This window comes from Heterodontus francisci, chromosome 23, assembly GCF_036365525.1.
Source record: "Heterodontus francisci isolate sHetFra1 chromosome 23, sHetFra1.hap1, whole genome shotgun sequence".
NCBI lineage: Eukaryota > Metazoa > Chordata > Chondrichthyes > Heterodontiformes > Heterodontidae > Heterodontus > Heterodontus francisci.
Genome location: NC_090393.1, coordinates 9,427,970 through 9,447,903, shown reverse-complemented (window position 1 = coordinate 9,447,903; position 19,934 = coordinate 9,427,970). Strand labels below are relative to the sequence as shown.

General features: G+C 45.1%; 1 protein-coding gene across 2 annotated transcripts in view; it reads left to right on the top strand.

Moving 5' to 3' along the window:
- The window catches only part of zdhhc8b (zinc finger DHHC-type palmitoyltransferase 8b), a 236,779-nt gene that overhangs the window by 190,509 nt on the left and 26,336 nt on the right, over positions 1 to 19,934 (top strand). For both annotated transcript variants that reach the window (XM_068054651.1, XM_068054650.1), the window contains exons 5-7: positions 16,152 to 16,254; positions 16,515 to 16,606; positions 18,257 to 18,389. In XM_068054651.1, coding sequence (XP_067910752.1) covers positions 16,152 to 16,254; positions 16,515 to 16,606; positions 18,257 to 18,389 — 328 coding nt within the window. The remainder of the gene's footprint in view (positions 1 to 16,151; positions 16,255 to 16,514; positions 16,607 to 18,256; positions 18,390 to 19,934) is intronic.

The following is a 19,934-nucleotide window of genomic DNA, read 5'->3' as shown; positions in this document are numbered from 1 at the left end:
TGGTATTCAGATTTGCTTAACATGACTGAAAACTTCATGGAACTTGACAAAAAAGCTGCAAATTTAGTACTAAACCAGCTTTGAAATAAATTATAAAGCAAAATACTGAATGCTGAAAATCAAAGAAAAACAAGATGCTGGAAATGCTCAGCAGGTTAGGCAGCATCTGGAGAGAGAGAAACAGAGTTAATGTTTCAGGTTGATGACAAATCTGAACAGGAAAAAATTAGAGATGTAACAGATTTTAAGCAAGTACAGAGGCAGGAAAAGGGTGCCATTTTTGAGAGGGGTGATGATGGCAGATTTGCATTATCACAGTCTGTTTCAAAGGTGAGTTTAAATGCTTGATATGTACTTGTGTGTTACGATTGATTTTGGTTTAAATTGTATTTTAGTTGCAATCAAATCTATGAATTCATCAAATGATCAGCGCTGTCCGTAGGAAGCCTTTCACCTTCTTTATTAGTTTCTTGAGTAAAACTATTATTTTGCTTCGTCATCAAACAATGTGAAACAATCTATTGAAATTCATTTGTTAATTTTAATTTACTTTAAACCTTGTTTGTCAGTGTGTTCAGTTATTAGAAATTAATGAAAATGTTAATGAACTTTTTTTGGTCCACCATAAAGGTCTGCTCAGGCCATTAAAAAAAAAACCCGACCCGAACCAATTCGGACCCGACCCCTACCCGGCCTGAGTCCTTCCATTTTTTCCCTTTCCCCTATGTTGCGACTCCCAATCTTCAGGAAGCTGCAGCGTGAGCATGATGATGTCATAGAGTCGCTCACTGCGCAGACTCCTTCTTTGACGTCCTGGATTCCCAGCTCAGGTAGGTTTTTAACTTTTAACACCTCTTGTTGTGTGTCCCCGACCCGGACCCGGCCGGAGTCCAAAAGTCGAACCCGGAAGAGCGACCCGACCTGAACCAGATGCATGTGTTCGGTCGGGTAGCAGGCCTTTAGTCCACCATGTCTTGTTTGCTTTTAATTCTAACTAAACACTTTGCAAAATATAAATGGTTTCATAATGTCACAGTATTGGTTTTAACTTGCAATAGTTTGGCAAAATACAGCAATTCTAAAAGTCTGCAATATTTTATATAGAGCATGGCAATGATTTGAGTTTTAAAGAACTTTTCAAAAACTCTTTTTTCCCCCCCGCAACCCCACCACTGCACATACATTGTTCGCCCTCCTGACTAGCATTCCATTTGGCCTTGGCCTTGACTGGAAAGCTCACTGAGATGCACATGTTGGTCACTGACCCTCTTCAACTTGATATGGCATCATAATGGATCAGTAGATCAGAATTTAGGCCTGACCCTAAATTGCTGTTGAATAGTCTTGGAATTGCACTGGGCTCAAGAGGTCACCTATCTATCATTCTGCTGTGCTGTATGACGGAAATGGATTCTGTGTGGTTGGGCAGGATTTTGATTCAAATGCGAGGGCGGGAATGGAGGTGGGCGGGCGGTCGCTTAAGCCCACCCTTAAGATTAGCGTACCGGATTCCCAACGCGAAACCGACACGCTCAAAGGTTAAGTGGCTCCAAGGAGAGCAGGAAGAGGCAACCCACCCAAAATGGATGAATGGCCAGTTAAGGCTCTTAACGAGTTTCAGTTCAGCAAGAGTCAGTTTTGAATTTTTTTGAAGCACGGGATTTATGCAGGGTCTCAACCATGACAGGCAGGAGGAGACTAACATTCCGAGGAGTGGGACAGCAGCAAAAGGTACCATTGAAGAGAGAAGGCTCCGAGAAGGCCCTCATTCACAGGCAACTAGTGGTACAGCGTCAGGACAATTATCTGTAATATGCCTTCACTCTTGATGAGGGCATTTTGGGTGGCAGGAGCTCTTTTGTGGGGTGGATGGGTCCTTCTGCATATAGGCCTCATGGGTTCATGAGAAGGTGGTTCAGGAAAACTCAACATTCCAATTGAAAGGAAGGAAGGAAATTAGATTAAGCTACTCCAAGATTGGATCTACCTGCGATGATGAACAGCATCTGCAGAAGCAGAGGCAGACCCCTGCGCAGCAGGGACGCAGGGATGAGGATCAAGGGCGGAAAGGCACCGAAAGGGCGGTGCAGTGGTTAGCACCGCAGCCTCACAGCTCCAGCAACCCGGGTTCGATTCTGGGTACTGCCTGTGCGGAGTTTGCAAGTTCTCCCTGTGACCGCGTGGGTTTCCGCCAGGTGCTCCGGTTTCCTCCCACAGCCAAAGACTTGCAGGTTGATAGGTAAATTGGCCATTATAAATTGCCCCTAGTATAGGTAGGTGGTAGGGGAATTGAGGGAATGTGGGGATGTGAGAGGGTAATGGGATTAATGTAGGATGAGTATAAATGGGTGGTTGATGTCGGCATAGACTCGGTGGGCAGAAGGGCCTGTTTCAGTGCTGTATCTCTAAATAAATAAATAAAGGCAATATCCTCAGCTTAGGGACTTACGCCAAAGGAGAAGCTACCTGGACCTGTCGGAGTGTCAGTACTGCAGAAAGCTGCGCCTGTCCAGACAGATGGTTGTCCTCATTGAGGGTTCGCAGGAACTGTGGCCGTAAAAGTCACAGTGGCCTTGCACTTTTTTGCAACCAGTTCCTTCCAAGGAGCGGCAGCAGACATTGGTGGCATCTTGCAGGCAGCAAGACATCATTGCATCATAGAGGAGATGGATTCTCTGTTCAAAAGGGCAGGGGATTAAATTGAGTTCCAGGTGGATAGTGGCACTCAAGCTCAAAGGGCAGTGGGAATTGCCTCCCTCATTGAATTCCCTCAGGTGCAGGGGATTATTGATTGTACCCATGTAGCCATCAAGGCACTGACTGATCAGCCAGGTAGATTCCTCAATAGTCAAGGATTCCAATCTAAACATTCAGCTTGGATGCGATCACAGCAAGCACTTTATGCTGGTGTGTGCACGCCATCCTAGAAGCTGCCATGACGCCTTCATTGTCCAGCATTCATCAATGACCTTCCTTCAATCGTAAGGTCAGAAGTGGGGATGTTCGCTGATGATTGCACAGTGTTCAACACCATTCGTGACTCCTCAGATACTGAAGCAGTCCGTGTAGAGATGCAGCAAGACCTGGACAATGTTGGCATTCAATGGCATTACCATTGCTGAATCCCCCACTATCAACATCCTAGGGGCTACCATTGACCAGAAACTGAATTGGAGTAGCCATATAAATACCGTGGCTACAAGAGCAGGTCAGAGGCTAGGAATCCTGAGGTGAGTAACTCACCTCCTGACTCCCCAAAGCCTGTCCACCATCTACAAGGCACAAGTCAGGAGTGTGATGGAATACTCTCCACTTGCCTGGATGGGTGCAGCTCCAACAACACTCAAGAAGCTCGACACCATCCAGGACAAAGCAGCCCGCTTGATTGGCATCCCATCTATAAACATTCACTCCCTCCACCACCGACGTACAGTGGCAGCAGTGTGTACCATCTACAAGATGCACTGCAGCAATGCACCAAGGCTCCTTAGACAGCACCTTCAAAACCCGCGACCTCTACCAACTAAAAGGACAAGGGCAGCAAATACATGGGAACACCACCACCTGCAAGTTCCCCTCCAAGTCACACACTATCCTGACTTGGAACTATATCGCCATTCCTTCACTGTCGCTGAGTCAAAATCCTGGAACTCCCTTCCTTAGAGCACTGTGGATGTACCTACCCAACATGGACTGCAGCGGTTCAAGAAGGCAGCTCGCCACTACCTTCTCAAGGGCAATAAATGCTGGCCTGGCCAGTGATGCCCACATCCCATGAAAGAATAAAAAAAAACTTGAGCACAAAAGGTTGTCACTGAGCAATGACAAATGGAGCAATGAACCATCAGCCTCCTGAAAATGAGGTTCAAGTGTCTTGACCAGTCAGGTGGCGCCCTCCAGTACACTCGAAGGGTCTCATGCATTGTGATGGTCTGCTATGCTCTCCATAACACAATCCTCCAGTGAGATGTCAATCTTGAAGCGGGAGAAGTGCTGGAATGGCACTGGAATGGAAGAGAAAGAGGAGGAGGCTGATGGAGAACTGGAGAATGGTCCCCATGCTTTGCAGGTACGTCACTGGTAGACTCAGGAGGCAAAGCACTCATCGGGATGGCAGGACGCTCGGGCCACTCTGATCCAGATGCATTTCACCTGCGCAGGACTTAGTCTGCAGGACATTTGGAGAGGCGAGTCTCCTTCATCTCCGTGAGAGCAAGCATCCATTAATAACAGAAGTCAGCAACATTCCATTGGCACAAACACTGCAAGGTTCCAGAGTCTCCACGTGACACACTCTTCTCCACTGTCCTTTGCCTTTCTAACCCTTATTTTCCATTCTTCTGCTCCTCGCCACGATGAAATGGAAACACACAAGTCCCCGTTAATGCAACAACATGCCCAATGCTTTATCACATAACCATTTGATATTATTTACAACAGAAAACCCAAGTTATCCACAAAGTGACATCATTGGCATGGTGGCCTCTGCTCTCAGCCACACTTACGAGTTGCTTCTCCTTTGGCTGAAGATGAGGTGGAGACAGACTACTAGTGTCTGTCTGGGACTGAGACGGCCATGGCAGTTAGCCTTGTCGTGGAAGAACCGGGTGGGGGCACCTCCAAAGGCTGCTGCACCGGCATCACTGCTGGGGCAGCCTCTGTCACAGGGCATAACTCTACACATGCTTTGTCTGTCAGCGGGACCATGAAGGCAGATGATGATGACAGAGTCCCATGTACGGTGGCCCCTTCATAACTATCTGTTGCCTCCTCCAGCCTTTCATGGTGCCCTTGATAGCTGGAGGTGACCACAAGCTAAAGTTAAGATACAGATCACCTATGATCTTGTTGAATGGCCTCTTCCTGTTCCTACATTATCTTACACTGTACGTGACTGAAAGTTATGGTCTTATTGTTTTTATTTTCTTCATGTCCTGCAACCCTTCACATTTCAGGTGCAAATGTGAGGCAGCCTGGTCTCTACAGTTCTCCTTGATGGTTGGTAATGCCAGGCTCAGTTGTGGCAGGAGAGTACCAATCCTCCAGGAATGGCCTGGAATCTCCAGGAACTAAAGATTGATCTCCAGGAAACTGCTGGAAGCAAAATCCCAGGAGAAAAATCATAGGGGCAGTAAAATGTTAATTTTTTCTTTGAACACTTTCAGCGAGTGGTTAGGATCTGAAATGCACTGCCTGAGAGTGTGGTGGAGGCAGATTCAATCGATGCATTCAAAAGGGAATTAGACTGTTGTCTGAAAAGGAAGAATGTGCAGGGTTATGGTGAGAAGGCAGAGGAATGGCATTAAGTGAACTGCTCATTTGGAGAGCCGGTGCAGATACGATGGGCTGAATGGCCTCCTTCTGCACTCTAACAATTCTGTGATTCTCTAAGCGTAGCTGGAATCCACTCCATGCTTCTTTGCAGCATTTGAGCCAATGACCTGTCAATACTACTGACTGCAGCATGCATTCTGTGCATGTCAGTGCACTATTCCTGCATCCACTCTGAGTGATGCCACATATGGCTCTCCATGAGGTTGGCCATTTTATTATTGGAGGAGCTCGTATGCTTAAAGCACTGAGACATTTGTGGAGCACATGAGATGAATGGACTCCTCCATTCTGCTGCCATGACTCTGCAGTGCCTCAGGTAACTCTAACATGTGGGCACACACCTCATGCTGGTTCTCTAGGTCCAGGCCTGTTTAGTGACTCCCTAGGCTCTGCATCACTGCCCTGTTGGGCAGGGCTGCCCTTGTCCTCATCCTTCGAGGGGCAATGCTCACAGCTGACTCTGCCTCCCCCATATCCTCCTACTCTGAAATGATGTGTGCTTCACCTTCTGCCATTGTTTCTAATAATGCGCAAGGACCCAAGAGTTGCAAGTGTCTGCGCTAGTGGAGAGTGCACAAGAAGGATGTGATGTTGCAGGCTCTGATGTTTCTTCCTTCTCTGACTCCTCCAGAACATGCTGGCGATGTGTCAACTCCTCCCCCTCTGCAGCTGACCCTGTGGGAGACATCGAGAAGGTGGTCATGAGAAATTGGCACAATCAACAGATGCTTCTGTTGCTTAAAATAATTATATGACAGCTTATGCATTGACATCCCATTGCATGACGAGCATTGCCATGCATCCCCTGAAACTGGAGATGTTGAGATCTTTTCACTCTGTCTGTGTTGGACTTCTTTTTCTCTGTCTTCGACATCCTGGTGGCTTGCTACTCTGGCCAGATCAATGAGTCAGTGACGCGAGTTAGGGAAACCCACAATCCAGATGTGCCCTCTTGCTGTCCATGGCGCTATTCTCCCATTTGGCCTGCAAGTTGAAGAAAGATGCCATTGGAGCAATCAATGCCTCTCTCCCTCACCACTTGCATCTTTTCATTTGCACAAACTGTTTAAAAGATGGCATTTGCTGACAATGCTATCGGTAGGTGGCGCTGTTGTGGCACATGTGCAAATGCAGCATGTGCCACTAAAACGTCAGTTTGCGACTGTAGCAGCTGCCAGGACTAAAGATGGCGCTGCTCAAAGAATCACACAGAGGCAACCTAACAAACACGAGGCAGCACACAGTGGCGGAGTGAGAGAGTGGAGCGGGCCGGGGAGAGCAGCGCGGGGGGTGGGGGGGTGCAGAGGAGGAGTGCGTTTTTCTGTGCATGCGCCATAAACGCAACAGCAAAAGACTTACCAGCTGGTCCCCACACCCGGCGACACCAAGGTCTTCGGCCGCTCGCTCCCTGCGGCTCTCTACGGCCTCTCGCTTCCGGCCCTCTCCGTTCCCTCCAGCTGCGGATCCCCAATCCAGTTGCTTTCTCCCCTACTTCTCAACAGTACTTCAGGCATTGCAACTGTCTGGTCCCTGCCTTTTGCATGCTCCCTCTCCCCACCCCTCCCGCTTCACCCACCCCTCCCTCTCCCGCTTCACCCACCCCTCCCTCTCCCGCTTCACCCACCCCTCCCTCTCCCGCTTCACCCACCCCTCCCTCCCCCGCTTCACCCACCCACTGTACCCCCGTACCTCCGTCCCTCCACCACAGTTGAATATATGAAGTGCAGTTGCAAAGTCAGGGAAATAGCATCCAAAACCTCGACAATTCTGGGTTTAATTATTGAGAAGTTTTATTAAGTACATTAAGCATCCGAGGAACTGCTGTGCATGGATGCATGAGTGTTGTGTCGCCAGCATTCCCGTTAGACAGACAGGCCGAGTCTCTGCTATGCACAGCTAAAGAGATTGTTCCTGGAGAGCCTTGTGGTGAATGAACGCTTGGCTCTCTATTCCACTACTGTATTGTCCATGTGAAGAAGGCAAAGTCACAAGAGTCTGAGCTCAGTCTATTCTTGGTGAATGTTCTCCAAGCGCATCCCAATGTGCACTCCCACTTCATCCATAAATGCAAGGTTCCTTTCCACATCGTGACAAGCTCCGCAGCATGATCCAGTTGCCTTCGTTGCTTGAATGCTGACCTTAAGTCTCAAGGATTGTTTTTGCGACGGCATGTTTTACATGAAAAGAAATAAAGCAAATCAATGTCAGAGCTTGCCTCCCTCCATCCACTGAAATTACTGTTGTGCACACCTTTTTAAGTTCTGCAGTGAAGGCACCAATTGATAACGTCGCCAATGAAGCACTTATTACCCACCTCAGATGCAGGAATCAGCACATCCTTTTGTCCTCTCCTGCACTGCCTCCGTTGCTTGAATGCCGTCCTTAAGTCTCGAGGATTGTTTTCTCAAGGGCACGTTTTACATGAAAAGAAATAAGGAAAGAACATCAGTGTCAGAGCTTCCCCCCCCCTCTAATGAAATTACTGTTGAGCATGCTTTATGTTCTGCAGTATAGGCATGTACTGATAACACCGCCAATGAATCACTTAGTACCCACCTCAGCTGTAGGAGTCAGGATGATGTTACTGCCCCTATCTCGTGATGGTTCAATGCTGCTCTCAGGGAAAACATGAATGATGTGAGGGTGCTGGAAAAAGAAGCACATTTCTTTTGGACTATGAACGTAAAGCAGGCCATTTAGCCCAGCTGTTCCCTGCTAGTAGTTATGCTACTCCTGCACCTTCCCATCCGCTCCCATTTAATCCTGCCTACTACTATCAGCATCACCTTCCATTTCTTTCACTCTTATCTACCTTTGCCTTAAAGCAACATTGAGGATGGAGAACGGTGTGGCTGCACTCCCACCTCACCAGTTGTGTACGCAGCAAGAGCATTCACATTCGTGCTACCACTGGACACTGCATGCTTGTTTCTTTTAGTGCTCAGTCTCTTCTTGCTGAATGTTCCCCAAGTGCTTGACCCCTTTGGATGCCCTCTCTGCTTGACAGGCAGCAGCTGGCAATTGCGGAGTCTCACAAGGCTCTGCGTGGTTGTTTCAAGGGCGGATGGGGAAACAGGTGGCTGTGTGTCCATGTGCACTGCTCTGATGGGTGCAGGAACAGGTGGCTGTGTGTCCATGTGCACTGCTCGGATGGGTGCAGGAACAGGTGGCTGTGTAACTGAACAGCAAGGAAAGGGTACCGCAGGTGGGGGAAGTGGAGCTTTGAACAGGCAGGCGTATGTGTGGTCCATCAGATCATTAGGCCAGGGGGTGAAACGCTCAGGATCCATGGATTGTGGCACGCGACTGATGTTCAGTGCTGTCATCCCCTGTTTTGAGCTAGGATTTTGCATTTCTAATGTCACTAAGGGTCACGGTCTTATTGAATGAATGCTCGATATAATCCTTCAGCTGTTTGTTCCCAGCCTGCAGCTTGACCAACTCTTCTACCTTCTGCCTTTCATTGTCGTTCAGTTGTCGTCTCTTTGCATAGAAGCGTAAACATTCTGGATGCAAAACATGACCGGTATGTACAAGATGGTAGGAGCTGACACACAGTTTGTTCTTGCTCGTATTGAATTTCACACTGATGAAGACCTCACAGCCCAGGGCGAGATACCTGAAAAGTTGCACAGACATTCAATGAGCATGCCCCAAGTTCCTCGTGCCCTCACCAAAACGTCAGCCATCCCCAGGTGTGTTGTTGGCAGCAGTTTACATGTGCACCATGACAAGGTCCCAAAATCTGGTGCGCACCTGTTTTGCAGTGCAGAGGAGGTTGCGCAGAGGTGGTCGACCAGCCATTGCTCCATCCAGGAATTCAGAACAAAGGCAGTCCATAGACACGGGGGTGGTATGCGCGTGGCTTTGTGGGCACAGGATCTCACTGACGAGATGTATTGATACCGCAAATCTAATCTTGGTTCGATGAGCATCAAGGAACAGCTTTACAGGACTGACAAGCTACACAAGTGGAAATGTAGTGACCGCAGCACCTACCTCTGATTTAGTCTCACCCCAGTAGAACGGATGCGTGGCTGCCCATAGTGTACACAGCACAGCCTCACTGAGGCATACTTAAAGCGGATGGGAATTTCAACTCGCCGTCTCTTGTTCTCCCCCTCAAGCGTATGGGTGCTCACTTTTTTAAATAGACTCCCCGTTGCCTGTAAGCAGAACAGCAAATTGCATTTAAGCAGCATTGTTAACACAGTGAAACATAAGGCACATCACAGAATGTGCCTGCAGACCGTGCTACCTGTCGAAACATCTCCAGTTTACTGCTGAAGTCGTCATAACTCTCGAACTCCTGGGTTGTGAAGGTGGCAAGGAACTGCTCTGTGGAATCTACTGACGTTGCCATCATCAACGTTTGCAGTTCAGGAAGGCTAATAAGGGACCACACAGGAAACATGAGATGAGATAAGAAATACGGAATGCACTCCATTGAAACGTTACAAAAACGAAAGTGACCATTTAGATGGAAAGCTGTTCGCTGGACTGCAGCACATGTACTGCCTGCACACAGCCCCAGACAATGGAAATGTTTTCAGAGCAGCTTACAACAGGGACTGGAGCACATGCAGTGCCCCAGACAATGAAAATGTTTTCAGAGCAACTTACCTTGGAGCAATCTCCTCTTTCTAATAAAAATGAAGCAGACTGAAATCTCCTTCCACTTTCAGGAACTCGCGCCGAAGCTTTGATGCATGCGTGAATACCCGTTGGCGTTGCATAAAGCGCATGTGCAGAGGCCGACCAGGCACGTTGCCCGAAGAATCCCACGTCACGCGATGACATCATCGGCGCATGCTCTAACCAGTCCTGGCAAGCCGGAATGCAGCGCATGCGCAGAGAGCAGGAGACCGTCTGCGCATGTGCGCACCGCGGCGCAGCTTGATGATGTCAGTGGGGGGCTGCGTTGTCAGGAATCACTTTGTTTAGTTTTCACTATAGCCTACTGTCCAATAGCACTATGATTGTGAACCATGCTTATGAGTCATCAAGGTTACTGAACACTCATCTCTCCTATGGTCAGGAGAATTCTATGCACCATCAGAATGCCCCTCTCTTTTGCATTCTGGTGACTGCTGACCAGGAGGCATGTATCTGGATCTATCTTTGGACTCACTTTGCCAGACCAAAGCAGGTCACTGAAACATTTTTGACATTGAACCCCATTTCTCCTCACCACTCCTATGCTGCAGACCTCATGAACCACCTCCAGCCATGCTGCTTTGGTCAGCTTTGCAGGCTTTCTCATGCTGCCAACAGGGAAAAGGCTATGTCTCTGCTGTCACTGTCTCCAGCAGCACCTCAAGTGAAGTGTCAGAAAAATGGGGGACTGCCTTGTACGGGAGCCCTCCCTACCCATGACCTTTTGCTCCACTCCTCCTTCCGTTATTCAGGTGAACAGCAGCCACTGCAATGGGTTACCTTTTAAATCAGGCCTGCTACTTCCAATGTCCTACCTCCTTCCCTTTTCGCCTCTGCTAATTGGGCAGTGAATGCGATTCTAAGCTAATTAAGTTAATTTTCCATTCAAATAGCAATGCGTGCACGTTGCCAACACAGTGTGGGATTGGAACCGGAAATGAATGTGTCGTCGGGGGTCCTGACCTCAATAGAAATCCCGCCCGATATGTGCAAGGCAGTCAGCTATGTTGTAGGCAAATGTAAAATGGTCAAAAGCTGTTCATTGTGGTAGCAAAGAGTTAAGTAAAACTTGTATTTTAAAACAGCTTTAAGGTAACAGCATTGGATGTGAATAAAGAAAGGCATATATTCAGGAATCATTTTGCCTGTGTACTAACATGCATTCCGTTTCACAGTAATTCATTACGTGTGAAGTGCTGCGAGACATTGGAGAGATGTGATAAGGTGCTGTGTAATTGGATGTCTGTCTTATTCGTTGCTATCAACAGTTGGCAAAATGTAAAGCTCTTAAGAGCTGCAGGCGCAACATGCGGTAGTTTTTGGGATGTTACTTTCATGCAGTGTCTTCAGAGCAATCCCAAGGTTTGCCTAAAGAATGATTAATCAATTATTATTTGGATAAAGCTGCAACTAGAGATGCGCAGCTTGACAAGACTGATGAGTCCTCTACTTTGGGTCTTAGTCATGCCTTCTCCTGCAGCGTACCCGAATGAGATACTTGCTGATTATATGTGGAGAACAGTGTATGAAAGTGAATGATTACTCATTGCATGTGTATTTCACATACACACTTTAGGTTAGCAGTTATTTTGCCCTTTCAATAGAATAAAGAAATAAATACTTGAATTTATATAGCACCTTTCATGACCTCAGGACTTCCCAAAGTGCTTTACAGCTAATGAAGTACTTTTGAAGTGTAGTCACTGTTGCAATGCAAGAAACCCGACAGCCAATTTGCGCACAACAAGCTCCCACAAACCGCAATGTGACAGTGACCGGATAATCTGTTTTTGTGCATTTGAGTGAGGGATAAATATTGGCCAGGACACCTGCTCCTCTTAACAATGGTGCCATTGGATATTTTACGTCTATCTGAGGAGACAGGTGGGATCTTGGTTTAACATTTCATCTGAAAGATGGCAACTCCATCAGTGCAGCACTGCCTCAGTAACAACAACAGTAACTTGTATTTATACAGCACCTTTAAGGTAATAAAACGTCCCAAAGTGTTTCATCGGCCCATTATGAAGCGCCTTGGGAAAATTGGACACTGAACCACATGAGGCAACAGGGCAGATGACCAAAAGCTTGGTCAAAAAGGTAGATTTTAAGGTGCATCTTAAAGGAAGGCAGAGCAGTAGAGAGACAGAGGTTTAGGGAGGGAATTCCAAAGCTTAGGGTCTAGGCAGCTGGAGGCACTGCCACCAGTGGTGGAGCCATTTAAATTGGCTATGCTCGAGGCCAGAATTAGAGGAGCACAGATATCTGAGGATTATGGGGCTGGAGGAGATTACAGAGATGGGGAGGGGCAAGGCCTTGGAGGGGCTTGAAAACAAAGATGAGAATTTTAAAATCAAGGCGTTGCTTGACCAGGGGTCAGTGTAGGTCAGCAAACATGGGGCTGATGGGTGAACTAGACTTGAGAACACAACTGAGCCACAGCTGGCATGCTGACAGGAAGAAGCATTTCCTTTCTTAATTGCCAAGTGAGTATTTGTCTCCCACTTTATATGATCTTCACTTTTATCTTCTACTTTTCACATTAATTTTATCAAAACGTCAAGTGAAGTTGCATAGTGATCACTTCTATTCAAATGTTCACACCTCCAAATTGCAAATTATTTCTGTGTGGCTATTTAAATACTCTGGTGGGAACTGTCCCGTACTTTATTAGCTGTAAAGCGCTTTGAGAAATCCTGAAGTTGTGCAAGTTGCTATATAAATGCAAGACTTTTCTTTTCCTTCCCACCTCAGTAAAATGTGTCCTGCTGGATATTGAAATTCTCTTATTAGCATAATATGCTTGAACAGCTCATCTTTTCACCTTCAGCTTGGTGCCTATTGCCAGGAATTGGTTTGTTGCCCTTGCTGTTAATTTCTATCCAGATTTCTTCTGCTGTCACATCTTGACCTTATTTGTAGTATTTCAATTCTACTTTACCATTAGCAGCACTTCTACAACTATTCTGTTCAAAACATTCAGTACTTCTTAGTTCTTTATGAGAATAATGTGGGATTAGTTCACAGTGAGTTTGTGGGTCTTTGTGTGTCAAGTCTGTGGAGCAACAGGAAACAAAATGAACAGAATGGTGATTTCTGCTAAATCGATGAAATATAAGTCCGTGCATTTTATGCTAAATCTCTATATTGCTCAGGTCACACTCAATCCTGAGCACCGTCCAGTATCAGTCAGGCAGACGCACAGAAAGTTTTGAATCATGGAGGCCTGAACTATGAAGGTAGACTGGAGTTCTTTGCTTTGAGAAAAGGCAACTGAGAGAGGGTCATAGAAGTATATGATACTAAATGATATAGGACAGAAATCCAGAGCACTATTGCAAGGTAAACCATGACAATCTGGCAAGGGAGCATAAGTGGAAGCTGATGAAAAATAAATTATAATTCTGATGTGAGAAAAGTTTTTTAACCACAAGAAACTAACCTGATTATGGTAATAAGATGTATGCTATGATGCACCTTTAAGTATTCTTCTCAATAGATAGCTCAAGATGTCAGCCTTGGCTCAGTGGGTAACATCCTCGCATCTAAGTCAGAAAGTCATGTGTTCAAGCCCCACTCCAGGACATGAGCACATAATCCAGGCTGACACTCCAGTGCAGTGCTGAGCAATGTTCCCTCAGATTTCTCTTTGCTGTGCATGGTCAGCTTGTTGCACTGCATGATTTCTTTAAGATCGACCCACAGTTGGGCATGCACGTATCTTAAAGGTAGTGTTGCTTGTGCATGGCCCGTTTGTTCCCTGTGCAGTAGGTTCTCAATTGCTGTGCGGCCACACACCCGCACACCTTAGGGGACATTGATGCTGAGGGAGCGCTGCACTATTGGAGCTGCCCTCTTTCAGATGACGCGTTTAAACCAAAGCCCTTCTGCCCTCTCAGGTGGAAGAAGTGTAGGGGAATTCCTCCTGTATGCTGGTAAAACCTTATTCCTCAATCTACACCTGCAGTGGATTATCTGGTAATTATCTGCTTGCTGTTTGAGACCTTGCTGTGTGCAAATTGGCTGCCACATTTCTTACATTACAATATTAATGTTTTGAGTTTGTGAAAGGTGCTACATAAATGAAAGTTCTTGCTTTTCTTTCGTTTAAGATGGGCCAAATGGAATTCCTTGTTTGTACTTCGATGTAAAAGAGATCACAAGATATTTGCAGCCATACTTCTTGTTGCAGATTCAAGTCGCTAGTGTAGTGCTGACGTAGCTGACCTCAGCTAGAGATTACATAGCTTCTGGGGAATAGAGGAGGGAAAGAAAAATCAGCCGTGTTTCTTATTCCTGGTCACTCACTTTCACAGTGAAGTGAGTGCTGGTGTGTGGACATGAGACAAGAACAGGATCCGGCTTAGCTGTGATATTCCCATGATCAAATACCATACTAACACTTGATTAAGTTGATACTTTGTGCTTTTTGGAACTGTTTTGTAATGTATTTTTTTTTACAGTTTTTTATGAATAAAGTATATTAGGGCGGCGCAGTGGTTAGCACTGCAGCCTCACAACTCCAGCAACCCGGGTTCAATTCTGGGTACTGTCTGTGTGGAGTTTGCAAGTTCTCCATATGACTGCGTGGGTTTTCTCCGGGTGCTCCGGTTTCCTCCCACAGCCAAAGACTTGCAGGTTGATAGGTAAATTGGCCATTGTAAATTGCCCCTAGTGTAGGTAGGTGGTAGGCGAATGGTGGGGATGTGGTAGGGAATATGGGGTTAATGTAGGATTGGTATAAAGGGGTGGTTGTTGGTCAGCACAGACGGTGGGCCGAAGGGCCTGTTTCAGTGCTGTATCTATAAATAAAAAAATAAATATTTTGGAAATTAAAAAAGACTTGATTAAGTTGATATACCAGGAATGAACAATTGAGTCTGAGAGTGTGTAGCATCTATTAACCAGTAAGAGTCAACTCGTTCTGAAGGGATGGGGAAAAATTAGCTATGAAAATAAAATTTATTGCAAATATTCTTTTCAAAAATGTCCTTGTCACTTGTACAGGCAATTAAGTGTCAAGTTCAGCACTCATAGTCAAAGAAATGCAGCAAGACCTGGACAATATCCAGGCTTGGGCTGACAAGTGGCAAGTAACATTCGCGCCACACAAGTGCCAGGCATTGACCATCTCCAACAAGAGAGAATCTAACCATCTTCCCTTGACATTCAACGGCGTTACCATCGCTGAATCTCTCACTATCAACATCCTAGGGGCTACCATTGACCAGAAACTGAACTGGAGTAGCCATATAAATACCGTGGCTACAAGAGCAGGTCAGAGGCTAGGAGTCCTGAGGCGAGTAACTCACCTCCTGACTCCCCAAAGCCTGTCCACCATCTACAAGGCACAAGTCAGGAGTGTGATGGAATACTCTCCGCTTGCCTGGATGGGTGCAGCTCCAACAACACTCAAGAAGCTCGACACCATCCAGGACAAAGCAGCCCGCTTGATTGGCACCCCATCTACAAACATTCATTCCCTCCTCCACCGATGCACAGTGGCAGCAGTGTGTACCATCTACAAGATTCACTGCAGCAATACACCAAGGCTCCTTAGACAGCACCTTCCAAACCCGTGACCTCTACCAACTAGAAGGACAAGGGCAGCAAATACATGGGACCACCACCACCTGCAAGTTCCCCTCCAAGTCACACACCATCCTGACTTGGAACTATATCACCGTTCCTTCACTGTCGCTGAGTCAAAATCCTGGAACTCCCTTCCTAACAGCACTGTGGGTGTACCTACCCCACATGGACTGTAGCGGTTCAAGAAGGCAGCTCACCACAAGGGCAATTAGGGATTGGCAATAAATGCTGGCCTGGCCAGCGACACCTACATCCAATGAATGAATTAAAAAAAAAAGGGGGAACTACCTCATATTTGAATGAGACCCATTCACAGAAGAACATGAATTTCAAGCAGCTTCTCGCTTTTTGAAAATTCTTCTGAAAAGTGAAATAATTTTATATAAAGCATGAAACAGATGCATTGGGTTTAAATTGATGAGAAAATTTGCTGCACAGTTTTTGCTGTTAGTCACTGGTTCTAGTAGATAAGAAAAATTAAAATTGTGCATGTTGAAATTAATTTGTGTATGTAGAATTTATCTTTATTCATCGTGAATATGTGATATTTCCTTGACTAAAGTAAATAGCATGGCTGTCATGTGTGTAGCAGGTCTTTTCTTCATTCCTGTTGTAGGTCTTACAGGATTCCATATGGTTTTAGTCGCCAGGGGACGGACAACAAATGAACAGGTAAGTTAATTAGACACAACATTGAATCATAACATTGAAGGCACTGAAACATCAAAACTGTCCTATTCAGCTTCAAAAGTAATTTTGCTGCCTTACTCATTTTATCTTTTAATCACTGGCTCAATTAAGTTGAAGGTTTATAAAATTGAAATAAAGTTACCACAGTTTTGTAATATATAATTTTGCTATTTCCACTCAGACCATAGAGTACTGAATTGGTTTACTATGTACACTAAATCAACACTGTGTATGTCATACAGGTAACGGGCAAATTTCGAGGTGGCGTAAACCCATTCACCCGAGGATGCTGCGGTAATGTGGAATATGTACTTTGTAGTCCTTTAGCTCCAAGGTAAGCGTTTCTATTAAAATTGCTCAATTTTAGGAACAAGAAATTTAAAATGATAAATCTGACAACCAGCTTCTATACATGGCACATTTATCATGAGTGAAATTCAAGGTCAAATTGGGATTTATTAATAAATTAAAATGGACTCATTTTTGTAGAGTACTGTTGTGGTGCAGGAGGAGAAGCAACTGAGAATTTCATGATACAGTTTGCAGAGGTTAAAATAAAAGCTGGGGTGTGTTGCTATTAGTGTAAGGTTTTCAGAAATTCTCTTGAACATTGAAGTTTTGTGTCATAGGTTTATAAAGCATACAGTACATTTAAAAAAATATATATTCTGTCATGGAATGTGGGCGTCGCTGGCAAGACCAGCATTCGTTGCCCATCCCCAATTTCCCTTGAGTGGCTTGCGAAGCCATTTCAGAAGGTAGTTAAGAGTCAACCACATTGCTGTGGGTCTGGAGTCATGTAGACCAGACCAGGTAAGGACAGCAGATTTCCTTCCCTAAATGACATTAGTGAACCAGGTGGGTTCTTCTGACGATCCGTGATCGTTTCATGGCACCATTACTGAGACTAGGTTTCAATTCCAGATTTTTAATATTTAATTGAATTCAAATTCCACCAGCTTGCCATGGTGGGATTTGAACCTAGGTATTAGCCTGGGCAATGGCACTTAATCATGTACTTAAGAGATAGTACTCACAACCACACTTGATGGCTGGTTGGGGATCCAAACATGGTACAGTTCTGAGGTTAGTATCTTGGACCTTACTGAATCCAAATACTCATTACAATCAGACAATATTTTATACATTTCTCTCACTCCCTCTACAAGAGCCACAGAAATCTGCATTACGTAATTATATAAAAGTTACAATGCAGCTCTGGATAAGGAGAATTTTGTTGACTTAGCCCTCATCAATGACTCTAATTTGGCTTACTTATCAAACTGTTTTTCCATTGTACACACGAACGGTATAACTCCTCACTTTTGTTCTTAGTTTCCTCTTGTTTCATTTAATTGCTATTCTACCAAGTAAAACCTTTCAAATCTGTCTGTTTCTGTATCATTCATACCAATTAAAAAGGATGACGTATGCCCAGATGTTTTCCTTTGCTAATTTTTTTTTAACACTGTTATCAAATGATTGAAGTTCTCTGAAACTTATATGCCAATGTGCAAGGGATTTCTTTAATGAAGTATCTCATTACTTCATTCTGAAACTGATCATTGCTGCAGGGTCAGTTCTGGCCCAACAGCTCAGTAATACTTTAAATTGACTTTTAAATTTCCCTGCTTAACAGGCAAAGTCTAAGGGCTAACGGTACTACACTAAAAAGAGAAATCAGGAAAATCTGATTAATGCTTTCTTTACACTGCATAATTCCAATGCAAGTTTCTTTGACAAAGGTTTTAAAATGGGCTACTCTGTATAATGATTATGCATAATATACATTGAACTTTGTGAGTAAACTTGTTTTCAGTAAGTTTTTAAATTTATACAAGATGTACTAATGGATAGCTGGCTTTTGTGATCGAGCTGCATGGTTTAAGCATAGTGATATTGTGTGTTATAATGGTATTATGTATGTTAGAAATATTTATCTGCAGTGTTCCTTTTATTTTAATGTGTTTGATCCCTGTCCCAGGTATGTGGTCGATTACAAAAAGAAACAGTTGATAACAGTAAAATCTCCTTTCGTCAGACTTCCATTGTCTGAAAGACAAATTACACTCAAGATAAATGACAATGGAATTCAGGGCAATCTGAAAAGAACCAAGGTAAGGACACCAAAATTATGTTTTTAATACTTAAAATATTTTTAGTATTCTGTCCATTCCCCTCATTTATTTGAATGCTGAGTTTTATGAACCTCAGGCTGATCAAACTTTTAATACCTTTGCACTACTTTGAGTTGACTGCCAAGCATTGTACATCCACAAAACAGCATCGGAGTGTTAGACTTTCAGCATTGCGGTACCCCACTCAAAGTTTGCCCAGTAGTGTCCATCGCATTTGTTGCAATATAGGCCAAGGTTCAGGACTTACTACTGGGTACTTAGTGGTATGAAATCAATTTCTTCTTTGTGATAGTATGGGTTTGCTCCACTTCATGTTTGATACGTTAGTACCAAGAGTTCAGAAATTCTCTTAGGTCTTCAGTTGCGCCACTCATGTTATCCTGTTTATAATCCAATTAGTTCAGTACATTTTGGAGTCCCAATGTACAGTAGGACACTGGCTTTCCTAGTAACTTCCTGATGCAATAAGTTACAGATATCAGCTGTGTTGTCATCAGATGCTTCTTAAGAGCAAAAATTGGGGAGATCTAAACAGATTTTGTTTACATGCTAATAGGTCAGGTCTCACACTTTACGCAGCAAAAAAAGTTTAATCATAAGACTGGGGAGAAGGGAAAATTTGAGCTTGAAGGCAAATAAACCAGGCCAATTAAAATGTTTAATCCTGATTTCAGAAATTTTGCCATTAATTTTACATTGCCAGTTCCCTCTTGCGTCCTTGTAACCATATCCCTGACCTCACTACTCCAAATATCGACTGGTATGTTGCCTCCCAGGTGCCAGGGTTCGTGATGTCTCGGATCGTGTTTTTGGGATCCTTAATGGGGAGGGGGAGCAGCCCCAAGTCGTGGTCCACATAGGCACCAACGACATAGGTAGGAAGAGAGATGGGGATTTAAGACAGAAATTTAGGGAGCTAGGGTGGAAGCTTAGAGCAAGAACAAACAGAGTTGTTATCTCTGGGTTGTTGCCCGTGCCACGTGATAGCGAAGCGAGGAATAGGGAGAGAGATGAGTTGAACACGTGGCTGCAGGGATGGTGCAGGAGGGAGGGATTTGGTTTCCTGGATAATTGGGGCTCTTTCTGGGGTAGGTGGGACCTCTGCAAACAGGATGGTCTTCACCTGAACCAGAGGGGTACCAATATCCTGGGGGGGAGGTTTGCTAGTGCTCTTCAGGGGGGTTTAAACTAATTCAGCAGGGGAATGGGAACCCAAATTGTAGTGCCAGTGTACAGGATGTTGAGAGTAGTGAGGTCAGGGATATGGTTACAAGGACGCAAGAGGGCACTGGCAAGCAAGAACCTGGTTTAAAGTGTGTCTATTTCAACGCCAGGAGCATCCGGAATAAGGTGGGTGAGCTTGCAGCATGGGTTGGTACCTGGGATCTCGATGTAGTGGCCATTTCGGAGACATGGGTAGAGCAGGGGCAGGAATGGATGTTGCAGATTCCGGGATTTAGATGTTTCAGTAAGAACAGAGAAGATGGTAAAAGAGGGGGGGGTGTGGCATTGTTAATCAAGGAG